A 16,630-nucleotide genomic window follows, 5' to 3' on the forward strand; every position below is an offset into this window, starting at 1 on the left:
TCAACTGAACATTTTTCTTGATCATCATTATAAAACACATGGGTAAGTATCATTTAAAAATGACAAATTGGTTGGAATATGCTATTAAATTAGTCTACTGCTACATTTTTAGACCTACTATAGAGACCCCATCACATGACACTTTTCAAAGTAAACATGATTGCAGTAAACTATATTAAAACTTGGTGAATTTATTATGGGTGGCACGGTGGCGCAGTGGTAGGAGTAAGGAGACCTGCATGGGTTTGCTTCCCAGGCCCTCCTTGCATGGAGTTTGCATGTTCTCCCTGTGTCTGTGTGGGTTTCCTCTGGGTGCTCCGGTTTCGTCCAACAGTCCTAAGACATGCAGGTTAGGTGCATTCGCGATCCTAAATTGTCCCTGGTGCATGGGTGTGTGTGTGTGTCCTGTGGTGGGCTGGCGCCCTGCCCGGAGTTTATTCCTGCCTTGCACCCTGTGCTGGCTGAGATTGGCTCCAGCAGCCTCCTGTGACCCTGTGTTAGGATATAGCGGGTTGGAAAATGACTGACGGACTGAATTTATGATATTGTATGAAACAGAAACACATTTCTAACTGTTCACTTTTTTCACAAATTCAAAGCTTAATAATTAATTAACCTCAGTTATAATTATTTCTTGTTGATTTACAAGTATTGATATTAACTAAACACCTTTTCTCTGACAACAATAATTCTGAGAGAATGCAAACATATCATTAAATAAATATAAATTATTTGGGCAGCATTGTGGTGTAGTGCTTAGAGCTTCCATTGTCTGTCTATAATTTGCTTGTTTCCTCTGAGTCTACGTGGGTTTTCCTCCAGGCAATCCTTTTTACTTTCTGGTATATTAAGTACTAGCAAAATACCCGCGCTTCGCAGCGGAGAAGTAGTGTGTTAAAGAGGTTATGTAAACATATATATACATATACATATATATACATATCTACATATACACATATCTACATATACATATATATATACACATACATATACACATCCAAATATACATATATATACATATATAAATTTACACATCTACATATATATATACATATGTACATATATATATACATATAAATATATACATATCTACATATATACACATATATACATATGCACATAGATAGATAGATAGATAGATAGATAGATAGATAGATAGATAGATAGATAGATAGATAGATAGATACTTTATTAATCTATATATAAATATAGACATACATATATACATACATTCATACATTCACATATACTGTATATATATATAGCAAAATACCCGCGCTTCGCAGCGGAGAAGTAGTGTGTTAAAGAGGTTATGTAAACATATATATACATATACATATATACATATATACACACATATCTGCATATACATATATACATATATATATATACATATACACATCCACATATATATACATATATATATATATATATATATACACATATCAACATACAGTATATATACACATACACATACACACATACATAAACACACACATATACATCCATCCATCCATCCATCCTCTTCATATATACATATATACATACATACATAGTGCGTTGTAACACGGGCTGTGATTGTTACATGGGAGGGAGACGACAAATCACAGCTTCCCGCTTTCTAATCGGGCCTGTGATTGGTGCTTTGACTGATGCCTAGATCCCACAGTATGTCCCCTTAGGAGAGGCGTTAGGCAAGTGTAATTGAATAGTGGTGCTGCAAGTTTAGCTTTACACCTGTTTTTAAGGCTTATTGACTGAAAGGGGCTTTCATGAAAAAACTTAGGGCTTTGCTATAGGATACACCCTCCACAAGTTAAGGAAGTAAAAATAAAGGTATATATTTCTGTTTTATTTAAACCTTTTAAGTTTGTATGCGGGCGGCATGGTGGCGCAGTGAAAGGTGCCAGGTAGGAGACCCGGGTTCGCTTCCCTGTGTGGAGTTTGAATGTTCTCCCCGTGTCTGTCTGGGTTTCCTCTGGGTACTCTGGTTTCCTCCCACAGTCCAAAGACATGCAGGTTAGGTGCATTGGCGATTCTAAATTGTCCCTGGTGTGTGGGTGTGTGTGGGTGTGTGCGCCCTGAGGTGGGCTGGCACCTTGCCCGGGGTTTGTTTCCTGCCTTGTGCCCTGTGTTGGCAGGGATTGGCTCCTGTATTTAGGATATAGCGGAGTTGGATAATCGATGGATGGACATTTGTATGAATAGCCCTATTTGCCTGTTTTCGTTTTTTTTCTTTCTTCAGTAATATTTCAGCAAACCCGGAGCTTGTCAGTTCAAATCCTGGTACTGACACCACTGTGTGACCCTGAGGAAGTCACTTCACCTGCCTGTGCTGCAAAAAACAAAAGTAATGTAACAAATTGTACCTCAGATGTTGCAAGTTGCTGGAATAAAGGCATAAGTAAAATAGATAAATATGTATTATACACATAGGAAGTATTCATTTATTTTCAGTTAAGTCATCTGCAGCAAACCTTTATAAATGAGGGTTTCTCTTTTTAGCTAGTGCAAACTGTTTCTTCTTCATTGAGGTTTTCTCTTGGAGAGCTTTTTTCATTTCATTGAAAATTTAAGCAGCAGCTGCCAAAATATGTAGCTTTCTTATTAATTTTTCAACATTGTTTAAAATAACTTTATAAAGTAACACAAAAGGTTTAAATACTGGTTATCCTTTTACACTAAAATATTACTAAAGAGATACAAAAAAAGTAAAATGCATATGTTCTTTTTCTTTAAGGAGATTAAATATTACTGAAGAAAGAAAAAAAAAAACTAAAACAGCCAAATGGGGCTATGCATACGAACTTAAAAGGTTTAAATAAAACAGAAATATATACTTTTATTTTTACTTCCTTAACTTGTGGAGGGTGTATCCTGTAGCAAAGCCCTAACTTTTTTCGTGAAAGCCCGTTTCAGTCAATAAGTCTTAAAAACAGGTGTAAAGATATTGACAATAAGCTAACCCACCAAGACATGGAATCGTTTAAATCAAGTATCATTACATCTTCCTTTCTTAAAGAGAAGTAAGGCAGTACTTATAAGCTTACATATATATATATATATATTCACGGCATTCGAAGTCTGTGTCACAATCTGATAGTGTGGGTGGTTACCTACCAGGTAACGCTTTGTGGTTGGCCAGCAATCTGCTAACATCCGCCACGGTGCCCTCAGTTTGTGAAGAGCAGATCATAGAATGGTTGCAATAGTTTATATATATATATAGACATACATACATATATCTATATCTATACCTATATATATCTATATCTATATATGTATATCTATATATCTATATCTATATATATCTATATCTCTATATACGTCTATATATATATATATATATATATATATATATATATATATATATATATATATATATATATATATATATACAGTAATCCCTCCTCCATCGCGGGGGTTGTGTTCCAGAGCCACCCGCGAAATAAGAAAATCCGCGAAGTTGAAACCATATGTTTATATGGTTATTTTTATATTGTCATGCTTGGGTCACAGATTTGTGCAGAAACACAGGAGGTTGTAGAGAGACAGGAACGTTATTCAAACACTGCAAACAAACATTTGTCTCTTTTTCAAAAGTTTAAACTGTGCTTCATGACAAGACAGAGATGACAGTTCCGTCTCACAATTAAAAGAATGCAAACATATCTTCCTCTTCAAAGGAGTGAAGCAAACAAATCAATAGGGCTGTTTGGCTTTTAAGTATGCGAAGCACCGCGGCACAAAGCTGTTGAAGGCGGCAGCTCACACCCCCTCCGTCAGGAGCAGGGAGAGAGAGAGAGAGAGAGACAGAGAAAAATCAATACGTGCCCTTTGAGCTTTTAAGTATGCGAAGCACCTTGCAGCATGTCGCTTCATGAAGCAGCTGCGCACAGAAGGTAGCAACGTGAAGATAATCTTTCAGCATTTTTAGACGAGTGTCCGTATAGTCTAGGTGTGCGAACAGCCCCCCTGCTCACACCCCCTACGTCAGGATCAGAGAGAGTCAGCGCAAGAGAGAGAGAGAAAAGTAGGTTGGGTAGCTTCTCAGCCATCCACCAATAGCGTCCCTTGTATGAAATCAACTGGGCAAACCAACTGAGGAAGCATGTACCAGAAATTAAAAGACCCATTGTCCGCAGAAATCCGCGAACCAGCAAAAAATCCGCGATATATATTTAAATATGCTTACATATAAAATCCGCGATGGAGTGAAGCCGCGAAAGGCGAAGCGCGATATAGCGAGGGATTACTGTATACAGTATATATCTATCTATATCTCTATATACATCTATATATATATATATATATATATATATATATATATATATATATATATATATACAGTATATATATATCTATATATATATATATCTATATATATATATATATATCTTGATTTTCTGAATATATAAAGTCATTTTCGGAATATATAAAGTCATTGTTGGAATATATAAAGTCATTCCTGATTATATAAAGTCATTGTCGAAATATATAAAGTAATTTCCGAATATATAAAGTCAAAACTTGAATATATAAAGTCAGCTTTGGAATATATAAAGTAATTCCTGAATATATAAAGTCAAAACTTGAATATATAAAGTCGGTGTCGGAATATATAAAGTCATTGCCGAATATATAGAGTGAATCGACTCAGGCACATGTTTAGTAAACTCTGTGGGGTCCTAATACAGTGAAATGAAACAAGTTAACCGAAAGTTAGTCAAAATGTTAATAAAAATAAATTTCAACTAATATTTTCATATAGGCCTAATATTTGTGCTCCTCTTTTATATATATATATATATATATATTTAATTTTTCGATGGGCGCCTTGTGAGACATTCCTCACAAGACCGACCGACTGTGAGAGAAGTTTCAGAAAAGCGTTGTACAAAAAATACAATAAGAATTAGTAGTTTTTGCATTTTGCAATGGATAGTAACACAGCAAGGCAGGTTGTGAGAAATTTAATTGAAAATGAAGAGTTCATAGATACTATTACAAATGCGTGCAGACCATATCCCCGCCCAAGTACAGTAGAACAAACGGTATCTGAATTGGCTACGTGTTCAACATCAACGGTGCACGCTTCTAGGCAATATCAAACACCTCAACAAGAAGTGAGCAGTATTTTCAGTAGAGGACATAAAGTGCAGTTGCCGGTGTACAATCTGAGAAAGAACTCTCGGGCTTCAAGTGGATTTTACAGGTACGTACAGTCTGTAAAGCAGAAGCGGGGATAGACAAACTGCCTAAATTAAAGACATTTTCGTTCTTTGCCCTGTGGTGGAGAACAATCAGGCTTATGTTTATCCAAATATAACAAAACAGTAAGCTTTTTTCTAATTTAAAGCGTTTTGCCCTTCTACCGGTTGTGATTCTTTACAGTGGGACACAGCTAATATAACTGAAAATTCTTCCGAAATTAAACGGTTCATTTGGCTTTCGGTAGCATGTATATTTGAATGTCTTTATTTTAGAAAACTTATTGGATCGGGAAAGCTGTCAGTAGAACATCCGATGTTTTCCAAAGAAGTGGTACTCCTTCCAGATGCTGAATGCCAGAAAGTGCCCAGAGCTGCAATTAAAGCGTGGCTGTTCGAGTCTGGTCATATCAAGTCAGCGGTGGAATTCAAAGGGTGTTGGGATGAAGGCATGGTGATGAAGGCTGTTCGTGAAGCGTTCAAGCCAAAGCTTGATACATGCGGGTTAGTATTGCATTTCCTTTTGTATATTTCTTTCGCTGGAAGTGCATATCTTGTAAATGTAAAATTTAATAAACTATTGTTTTATGTTTTATATTTAATTGTAATTATGTATTACGTTATCTATCAATTTTTAATCTTAGGCTTCAAATTTTACTTGGATGTCACAGCAAACTGGTGGTGCCATCCTTGACGAGCCTCCAAACTTTAAATGGCTTTGTGATTAAAAAGATATTTCATCAGAAGTCTATCTATATAAGACCAGATACAACACTGTTGACTTTTCCTGAGGCATCTGTAAGTTTGTATTTTAAAAACGGTTTTATATTGGACATCAGTTTATACTTGGAGATTGTCCCTGTAACAATGTCCCATGTTACAGGTTTGCACGTGTATGTATTCTTAATTTTACTTAGGTAGTTACCAAAGAAATGTTTTGAAAATTTTAAAATGAAGGTTGTGGAATACTTTAATTGCTAAATTTAAATATTTTTACATGTGATATTATTATTAATATATTTTATTTTAGCCATCAAATTCTGAAGGAGAAATAATTGAGGAGCAGAAGAGTGAAAGAGATTTTGAATCTTTAGAAGTATGTGAATGCTTTAATATCAGGATACAATGACTTGGGTTGGTACAGCTTATTATAATAATGCACTGTTTTTAAAAAAAAACAGACCAGTTTTTAACATCATTGGTAAATCTGAATAGGTGTGAAGAGGTGTTGCAGGAGTTTTCTATTTACAGTATACATGGAATTTTGTAATTGTCCCAGTTTATACTGTTTAAAATTTTAAAAGTAGTAGTATTTATAAACACCTTTCTTATACACCTTTGTTTTAAGTTTCTTTCTTATCTGTTGTCCACTTTTTGATGTTTTACTGTACCGTGATTTAATAATGAAATATCACTTTAAATTGTAAAGGCAAGTTTTTAAAAAAGAAACCCACCATCATATAGTGTAATTTTTAATGCTACTTCACCGCTCCGAGAGTCTAAGTACTAATCATGGCCTGGTAATCATGTGGAATGTGTGCATTCTTCTTTGGGCACTCTAGTTTTACTGCAATTTTGTCAAAGGATGAGGGTTAGGTTAGTAGACAGTTGTAATCTATGTTAGTTAAAATGGTCATTTGTGAGTGAGTTTAACCCACACTGACCTGGTATCTTGCTCAGAGTTAGTTTCAACTTAGCGCCAAATGCCGCCAGATATGGCTCTGTTGTCCTGAGAGTCATTTTCTTTATTAAATATATTCAAAGGTGCATGGTTTAAAGCATAATTAAATTTGTTATGTTTCTACAGTCATATTTATTTTTGATTTTTCATTATAGAAAAACAGAAGTGATGCCATTGATGCAATAAAAATTCATAGCACCGGAAAAGTACAAGAGCAATCTACTATGTCTCTTAATCAAGGTGCAATTTTTACTCCGCTTGCACAAAACTTTAATGAGACATCAGGGGAGATTTACAGGTGGGTTACTGTTTAGAACTGCCCCCACAATCTGTTTAAGAAGAAAATGTTTTTTACATCACAGATATTTGTGTTCCGGTCAGAAAAATGGCCAAAATCATCTTCTTGTCTTAAAGGTGATTTGTTTTCACTGTAGTACTTAGAACAGAAATGCTGTGGTTTGAAATGTCAAATTTGAAATACTGAATTGTGTGAAATGTAAAATTTAACTTTAATATTTTCCTCAAGTGATGGAAAAAAGTCTAATCCCAGGGTTTTTCTGGCAGTCCTCTAGATGTTGTAATTTTTAGAACATGTTCCAATTTTGACAATAATTAGAAAACACAGAAGAACGTTCAATATTTGGTTTATGTAGAGCAGTTCTGCAGCCTTTCTATGGAGGTCTAAGTGGTTACTTTTTTAAATAACTTAGACATAATATTTTCAATGCAGTTTTTTTTTGTATAACATTTTTCTTGGAGTGTAGGCACAGAGCACTCGTTCTCTGGTAAATGCAAATGCAGACTTTACAAATGACTGTTTATATAATGGATGCACATACAGATACAGAATTGTTTTAAACAGACTGGAAAACAAAACAGTCTGAAATCTTGGAAAGTGAAAGGAAACTGGTTATGTTGACAGGTCTAAACAGAGATGTTATAGTTTTGTACTTTAATTGATTAAATTGCTCAATTTTCAGAAGCTGTTTATACTTAAAGAAGATTGCTTGATTAAGGTTTTGTTATTAATTATATTTCTGTTCACTTCTTATTCAGTCTTCCACTTTTTTTGCTTTCAAACCTTACTAAACATAAAAAAGAATTTTGTTATTTGCTTCAGCATGTCATATCTTAGGTATGTCAGGCAAGGAAATGGAAAACCAAAATAACTAAAGTAAAACTGAAACTGACAGGATGCAATAATTTGTTCAGTGTTTGACAGTGTTTTAATTTAAGTGATGTGAACATAATTTACTGTGTGTCCAGTGGGAAAGCCAAAACATTTTTATACATTCAAGCACATTAATTTTTTTTTCTCTCATTTAATTACTTTCCTTGTTGTCAGTATTTGAGTGCACTTTGTGAATTTTCTTTACATTTCATACATGAATTTTGAATACATTTGTATAAAAATGTATCAATATTTGCTTAAATTCATATATTAATATCAACTATATGTTGTCCACTGTATAGGATGGCACTTTCAAAGAACATTCTGTTGTCCTTTAAACTTGTTAATAGTTTGTTTACATTTGCAAGAATATTTTGGAGGTATCAAACTAAACAGTAAAACATAAGCTACAGAAACCAATGTGCACAGTCCAACAATTGTTTGTGGAAAGATTTTACGATTTGATTAAAAGTACAGATTGTTAGTATACCAGGGACTTTTTTGTATTACTTTCAGAGTCCTACAAATTAAAGTTAAAGTTTTGCTTTGATTGCGAATAATTAATATTGTGAAATTAATTCTACAATATTTTCCTCTATGAACATTCTTTCTATATAGTGACTATGTTAACCTTCTTGAAAATGAAGAATACTTGTCTAAAGATTCCGATATTCAAGAAGCAATTAGAAGATCATTGATGGAAGAGGCATTCAAAAGCCAGCAGTATGTAGTTTAAATTAATGTTGGGTTGAACCCCAAATATTTAAAAAAATTTTCACAGACAGTTTAAATGTATTGTTTAGCTGTAAATGTTTTATGATGTGTTCAATCAATTTATCTTTGGAATTTTCGGTAGACTGCTAGTCATAGCAAAAGGAAGCTGTAGGCCTGTAAATGTATATAACTTACTGAGATGCAGTTGCGACAGGATATTTCAGCATAAATCCTTATGTAGAATATTAACCGAGCAATATTTAAATTTTACAGAGATACATCATTGTCTGTTGAGCAAATACTGATGCCACTTACCACTGCAATAAATGAACATGAAGTTACTCGGTTCAATATAATGCGAAGAAATGTTTGGGATGGCACAGTGAGAGCAATGAGTAGACCAAACTTTACTCCAAAAAAAAGAATTGATGTAAAATTTACTGACGATATTGGCATTTCTGAAGGAGCAGTAGACCTTGGTGGTCCAAAACGTGAATATTTTCGCTTATGCCTGAAATATTTGAAAGATTACAGTGGAATGTTTGAGGGTGCTTCAGGGAGCAAACTTTTAAGTTGCAATTCAGCAGGTATGTTTGCAAAATTCTTTTTACTTTATTAGTTAATATTTGCCTAATGCCTTTATCCAATAAGATGAAAAATTTTGAGACAACAATTCATTCCATTTCTTTTTCAATTATAGCCCAGGTAGGAGAAGGGACTTGGTCACATAATGTCAGTGGGGGGATTTAAACCTACAACCTCAGTGTTTGACGTTCAAAGCCTTAACTGCTTGACTAAGTTATCGTTCTAATGGATTTTCATATAACTAAATGTTTTGCTTTTATGACTGATTTTTATAAAACCTTTTTTATCAATCTTTCATGCAGCATTAAAGGAAAATTGCTATTTTTTTGCGGGACAACTGATAGCAATGTCTGTTGTGCATGGGGGGCAATCACCATGCTTTTTCTCCCCAATTCTTTATAAATCCTTGGCCAAAGGTCCAGAAAATACTGAAGCAGAAGTTGAGGATATTCTTGATATTGATATTCATAATCAACTTATAGAGGTATGTTCAACACAACAATGTGTTGTTTTTTTATTTCTGATAAAATAGGTGCCCATGGGGGCCAATGCTGAACAACAGCAAAAAGCATCAGAAACGTCTGTGAAAAAAATCTTATCCACTTCAAGTCATTTACTGTATGCTCACAATGTCTCAAACACACATGTATTTGTATTGAAATTTTGTTAAATAAACCACTTCCAGAAAATAGTATCATGAATGAAAATGTTACATACTCAAATGCGAGTGACCATTTCAGTTGAAGAACTGCATACCTCCTTAATTCATTGGTCACAAGTCCAGCCCAATAACCCCTTAAGTCTGCCTCATGCTTGTGCACGTCTGAGATGCTTCAACAAGCAGAAGATCGGTTCAACTCTGCACTTTCACAAACTGATGCAAAATAATCCCAAGGTACTCCTGTTGTGGCTCAGCGCTATGAAAATAAATCTAATAATGTTATGTAGGTCTACAGTTTTAAATACTAACTTATGGTTCGATATGTTCCATTTCAATTCACGAGAGCATTTTACAGAAGTGATTTATTTAACAATATTGTAGTTAAAGTACATGGGACATATGATGTGATGACTTGATGTGGATTATGTGACACTAGTAGGGTGTGATTTTTTCATTGGAGTTTTTATACTTTTTTCTGTTGTACAATGTTGTTCCCCATAGATGGCAGATCTATCAGAAGCAGTATATCCATTCTGCATAAAAACCTTAGATTAAAAATTATCTGTGCCATTATCAACAACTACATAGGGTAAGCAACAAATTACAAAAAAAAGGATAGAGCAATCCTTTAAATTTCTTGAATAAGTAATCTATACTACAGTCCACTGTTAAAGAAAGGGTAAGTAACAATCACACAATTACATAGTTTACATTTGGTCCAATTTGTAAACAGAAAGTACCGTAATTTAATGCTGTTATGTCTCCTTCTAGATAAAAACAGCTACATCAGACACACAATTGCAAGTGGCTATCAGTAGAGCATCCTGCATTTTAAGCCTTTCTGGGTGTTTCAAAAAAATCACCTTGGAAAATAAAGGAGCTGTTACCAAAGATGTGGCACATTGGTATGTGTTACAGAGAACAAGAACTCCATTTGAAAGGTATACAATATCAATTTCATTACATAAATATTTATTCCTTTTTATACCCTGAAAATTCAATGTACTTTTCTGAATTTCAGATATTTTATTTCATAAATTAATCAATATGTACTTAAAATATTTTATTGTGAAAGTGTTACTTACAGGTTCATTATTGTTACATATACATGTAACATATTAAATATGGAAGTAGTTATAGGAATTGGGTTTTACTGAGAATTTTTATTTTTTATTTATAGATTTCAAGAAGGACTGCAGAGCCTTGGAGTTCTTTCAGCATTGCAGCAGTTTCCACAGCAGCTTCAATCCCTTTTTATTAAATTGGAGAAAAAATTAACAGCTATTGAAGTTGAACAACTTTTCAAGTTTCGTATGTCAGAGGAAGGAAGCAACAGATATGAAGCTGAATTACTTGTAGTGGGATTTTGGAGAGACTATCTGCAAGATGCAGAATGTAATGTACAAAAATAGGCTTATTCAAACATTGATTATTATAATATTACATGTATTTTACAGGTGGCATAGTAGAATACTACTACTTCACAGTTCCAGTGTTCTGAGGTGGAATTCCGCACCAGGTTGTTATTTGTGTGAAATTGTCATGTTCTCTCCATGTCTGCCTGGTTTAAGTTAAGTGGCATCTCTGAATTGGCCTCGTGCAATTCTGAGTTGTGGGTGTGTGCTGTATTGTGTCCTGTGATTGACCGGTGTCATATCCAGGGACTGTCCAGCCTGGTGACTGATGGTGCCAGGCTTCACCCTGGCTTCTTGAGACCCTTAACCTGATTACATGTATTTTACAATGTCATGTTATAATACTACAAAATAATAATTACATTTAAACTTCATGCTAAATGTTAAATGCTGTCCCAGTCATTAATCAAGGTTAGGTGTAATATTTAATTTTTTTGCTTGCCCTTTTAAACTGAGACACTCAATGAATGTACTGAGGCGCATAGTGCTACGAGTATTTCCTCTGTAGAAAATATAGATTTTTTTCTCTGCAGCTATGCGTCAACTAAGAGATGTAAAGTTGAAAATGGGGTAACATACTACAATGATGCAGGCCACATTAAGAAGTGGTTCAATGGGGTTTATAAGAAACTATATTTAATGCTTTGGTAAAATAATTGTTCTGGTATATTTTTGGTACATTCACCTTTGAAGCTTCAGCTGCTATACATGTGGGTTGTTTACATGCTACAGAACACATTTGGTTTTCCCCAAATTCTGTGCATAATGAAGAATGAAGCTGTAAGTTTATTGCATATCCCCTTGCAGAGTTAATTGTTTCAAATAGTCTGCACTGTACTGTTTTTCTTTTGTTACACAGTAAGATACCTAGCCCGCCATTGGTTGTGAAGTGTAAAAATGTAAATTAAGCTACTAAAAATCTGTGCTAACTAAAGTAACTTTTTCCTTATTTTCAGTTTGTGTTGATGCAGTGACACTGGAAGAAATACTTATTTTTGCAACAGGAAGTGATTCAGTTCCTCCTCTTGGTTTCTTTCCTGAGCCATCTTTGGAGTTCTTGCACTGCAAGTCAAAATTCCCTTTGGCGAATACCTGCGACTGCATACTTAGGATTCCTCTAACCAAGAATTATACTAACTTTAAAAACAATATGAATTTTGGCATTAGAAATTCCCCAGGGTTTGGAAAGGCTTAATGAAAATGATGATGTATATTTCAAACATTACACATTAAGCAATAAAAAAAATCTTTTGTGGTATTTGTACACTTTTCAACATCAGAATGTTTCATTTGCAAAAAGAACAAAGTTACACTGTGTTTTTAATTATTGTTCATATATTTGAAATAAATTAATTTTGTATTGTCAAGGAATCAGGTATTGTTTTCTCTATTAGCATTGCTTTTGACTTGTTAGTTAGGTGCAGGTTAAATGCCTTATTGTTATATTCATGACAGTGTATGAGTAAAGTGAATGGTAAAGTTATTTAATAGACTACTTCAATTTTGATGTTTTTGTGTTGTGGACAAAATCTGTGTTGTGAAAAAGTCATCATGGGCTTAATTAAAATTGTTAAAGGTTTTTTTTTTTTTAACAGTAATTTATTGGCCAATACTTGGGTTATAAGGAGGCTCAGTTTCAGATCTTTTTATGATTCAAAATAACACATTACATTTACAGGTATATAGGATTCTTCTCACTACTCAAAGCGATTTGGAATTGGGAGCCACTTCAGCCATCACCAATGTGTAGCATACACCTGGATGATGCAATGGCAGCCGTTTGTGCCAGTACACTCAGCATACATTAGCTATTATGTGGTGAAGGGGGAAGAAAGATAGTTAGATAATTAAGGACAGGGGATGACTAGGGGTCCAGAATGTAGGGGGCAATTTAGCTTGGACATCAGGATACACCCTATTCTTTACGAAGCATGCCTACGGATCTTTACATGACCACAGAGCAAGTTAGAACTTCGGTTTTACATCTCATCTGAAGGACAGCACCATTTTTACAGCGTAGTGTCCCCATCACTGCAGTGGGGCATTGTCATCCCCACACAGACTACAGGGTAAGTGCCCCTGCTGGCCTCTCCATCAGCTCTTCCAGCAGCAATCCAAATGTTTCCTAGTTGGTCTAGTACTAAATGGGACCAAATATGTTTAGCTTTAGGTGGATTACCTGTTAAGAAGTGCAGATGACATGGTTACAATGGGCTACAACAGGCAGTTGAGTAGGTTTGTGGGGTTATTTTTTCAGAAACGATACAAATGGAAGAAAAAGCCAAAGATTTGATATTGGAAACTTGAACAGTTTCAAGGGCTACTAATTTAAGTGACTTGCACTGAAGACAGCTGTGTTTCTTCATTTATCACAAAAAAAGAATACTGAAAATACTGTTTTCATTGGTATTTTAAACTTTTACTCATACAAACAATATAATAGTAAGTAGACATGCTGTAAATTTAGTAGTGTAACTTTCATTTTAGCAAGAATTTACATATCTTGACAAAACAATATCCTGTCATAACAAAACTTCAGGTACTGTACTATTTAATGATACATTATTAATGTAAATCCTTTTAACAAATTCAGCATTTTTGACTTGTATGTACTTATGATGAATCACTAGTAGAACTGTAATTATTTTCCAGAAAATCACATAGGGTGAGATAGTGCTGAATCCCATGATTCCCATCATCAGACAATGGATTGACTAAGTTTTGTAAATGATTTTCCACCTGATTATCAAATGCAAGTTCCAAATCATACACATTATCAGAAAATTTTGTATAATCAGACATGGGACCAAAAAGGTCAATACCATAATTTAAATTGTTGGATTCAAGCACTTCTTGACAAACTGAATTTTCAGAATGTTGCAATATGCCAGTAGTCCATAACTGAAGTGGAGATAAGTTGTGTTCAGTACTAAGACTGTGATGATTCCACTGGTTAACAAATTCTACTAAAGCTCTGTTTATTCTTGGCAGGAAAACATAATGCAGTATACGGATATTGTCTAAGTTTGTGCTATCTAAAATACCAAGGTTCTCCATAAAAAGAAATATATCTTTAAAATACGAAGACAAAACTCTGTTCAGTTCAGACCACAATCTTTCAATTCTTTGATTATGAACACTTTGACCAACTATGCAGCTTCCTCTGTTGACATCTCTTTCAGCAATCATAAAGTGAGCTACATCAATATTTTCGCTTCCAGCATCTGTACGTACACGACTTGGTAATCCAAATCTGTTTACACCATCCTGAAAAAGCTGAAGGACAGTGGAAGACTTATTGTTGTTGGCACATTGCAGGTAGATTATGCATCTACTGTAGCCATCAACACAGCCATGAAAGATGAATTTCCAAGGGCTTAATTTGTGATTGCCATCCAAGTGCCTATAATAAATAACATATATGTTTTAAATACATGAATTAGACTTAAAAAAATTTTTTAAAACTTTCTTACCAAAGTTGATTGGGTATACGAATATTATATGTTCTTCTTCTAATACAACGTCGTCTTCTTAGAGCTCTTGCTACAGGATCAATCAGTCCAAGCCGTTCTCTTATTCTCCAACGCTGAATTCTAACTCCGCGACTTCTTAAACTTCCACATATATATGTCTCTCAAGAATACGGTGTGGATGACAAAATATCTATTATTAACTGATCCAACATTGCATTAGACATTACACTGTATTCACCATAGTGGGCAAGATCCAGTCGTTGTCTGTGGTTGAATAGTTTTTTCGAATGCTCACACACATCATTCTTGAAATTGATGTCCAAGAAAATCCTAAATCTCGCAAATACATGACATGAGTTGGATTAATGTTGTATCTGGAGAAGGAACATTAACAGTTATAACCTATTGGAGCACCATTAAACAATACACGTTTGCACGTTTCTAAGCAATGTGAGTCTTTTAAAACAAAACGATTTCCACATTACAGACTACAAATACAGTAACAGTCCGCATGAGTGTGATTGTGGGTGTGGGTCCTGTGATGTACTAGTTTTCCATCCAGAGCTGTAATGTAACTGTACCCAGTGATGGTGAGCCTGGTGCCTCTGCCACCCTGATATGTATTATGTGGCTTTGAGAATATTAACTTATGTTAATAGCCAACCCTTAGCCCCATGTATTTTAGGTTCCTTCAGCTGTTCAGTTGAAAACACCAAAATTAAAAATCGACTCGATCAGATAGGTATGGCAGAGTGGTTAAGGGTATATTCTTCGCTACTGGCTTCCGGGACTGACATTGTATGTTCATGAGAAAGTTTCCTTACCTGCCTGTGCTACAATTTGATAAAGAAAAAAATACATTAATAAAAAAATTGTAACCTGGTGTATAGCGCATGTTGCAAGCAGCCTTAAAAAAAGACGGCAGCCAAATAATAAGTAATAATAATGAAAATTCATATATCGTGTCCATCGCATGACACTCGCATGAGTGCAGTTTATTACCATCAGTTGATTTGACATGAACATCTTTAAGATGTTAACAAAAATTAGAGAATCTAGACAAAACCAATGCACAATAAACCTCACAATATGTAAACAATGGTATATACATGATGGCATATAATAATAATAATAATAATAATAATAATAATAATAATAATAATAAATTACCTTGGTCGACCTCCTTGGATATTATGTTGCAAACTAGGTGAGATTATAACCGTTACGCATTCTGGATGTGCACCCCCTCCAAGAGACAGTATTTCTTCCGAAAGTGAGCCATAAATACAATTTAGAAATTCAAAAATCACATCTAAAGAGGATAACAGAGTTTCGTGATGTGTATTTTCGGAAACATGTGTATTAACGGCCAAGATAAATGCAAGAATGATGCGAAGATGTTCCTCGGCACATCTAGATATGCACTCTATACGATTTAGATCAAGGGAACATTGGGAAAGTTCACAAATAAAATGGTCTAGTTCCATCAAATACTCTCTAATTTCCGTGCTTGTCATTTTACTCGTACTAGTGAAAGAAATCTTTCATTTTGAGTAATGGTTGCGGTAAAAGTTACACACAGAAGCCACTCAGAGTCAATTGGGCTTGTGAGGTTCGTCCAAAAATGAGCCCATACAAAAAGAATGAATAAATATAGTGTTCAAAATGCCGGGCACATGCATCATTTTAAAAACATTATCCGAACAGTGTTTTTTTATAT

The 16,630-nt window shown here is 34.5% G+C and overlaps 1 protein-coding gene and 1 long non-coding RNA gene across 2 annotated transcripts; both read left to right on the forward strand.

Moving 5' to 3' along the window:
- Positions 1 to 5,764: 5,764 nt before the first annotated feature.
- LOC114658584 (uncharacterized) lies at positions 5,765 to 7,273 on the forward strand. The gene is made up of 3 exons (XR_003717427.2): positions 5,765 to 6,008; positions 6,241 to 6,306; positions 7,047 to 7,273. It is a non-coding gene; the product is annotated as an uncharacterized LOC114658584 (long non-coding RNA).
- Positions 7,274 to 8,840: 1,567 nt separating this feature from the next.
- LOC114658437 (G2/M phase-specific E3 ubiquitin-protein ligase-like) lies at positions 8,841 to 12,812 on the forward strand. Its single transcript, XM_051933002.1, has 5 exons — positions 8,841 to 9,363; positions 9,664 to 9,845; positions 10,794 to 10,963; positions 11,203 to 11,417; positions 12,394 to 12,812. Exons 1-5 carry the CDS (start codon positions 9,081 to 9,083, stop codon positions 12,630 to 12,632), a joined length of 1,089 nt encoding a protein of 362 aa, XP_051788962.1. The 5' UTR covers positions 8,841 to 9,080; the 3' UTR covers positions 12,633 to 12,812.
- The last annotated feature ends 3,818 nt before the right edge of the window (positions 12,813 to 16,630 follow it).

Source organism: Erpetoichthys calabaricus, chromosome 10, assembly GCF_900747795.2.
Source record: "Erpetoichthys calabaricus chromosome 10, fErpCal1.3, whole genome shotgun sequence".
NCBI classification, from domain to species: Eukaryota; Metazoa; Chordata; class Cladistia; order Polypteriformes; family Polypteridae; genus Erpetoichthys; species Erpetoichthys calabaricus.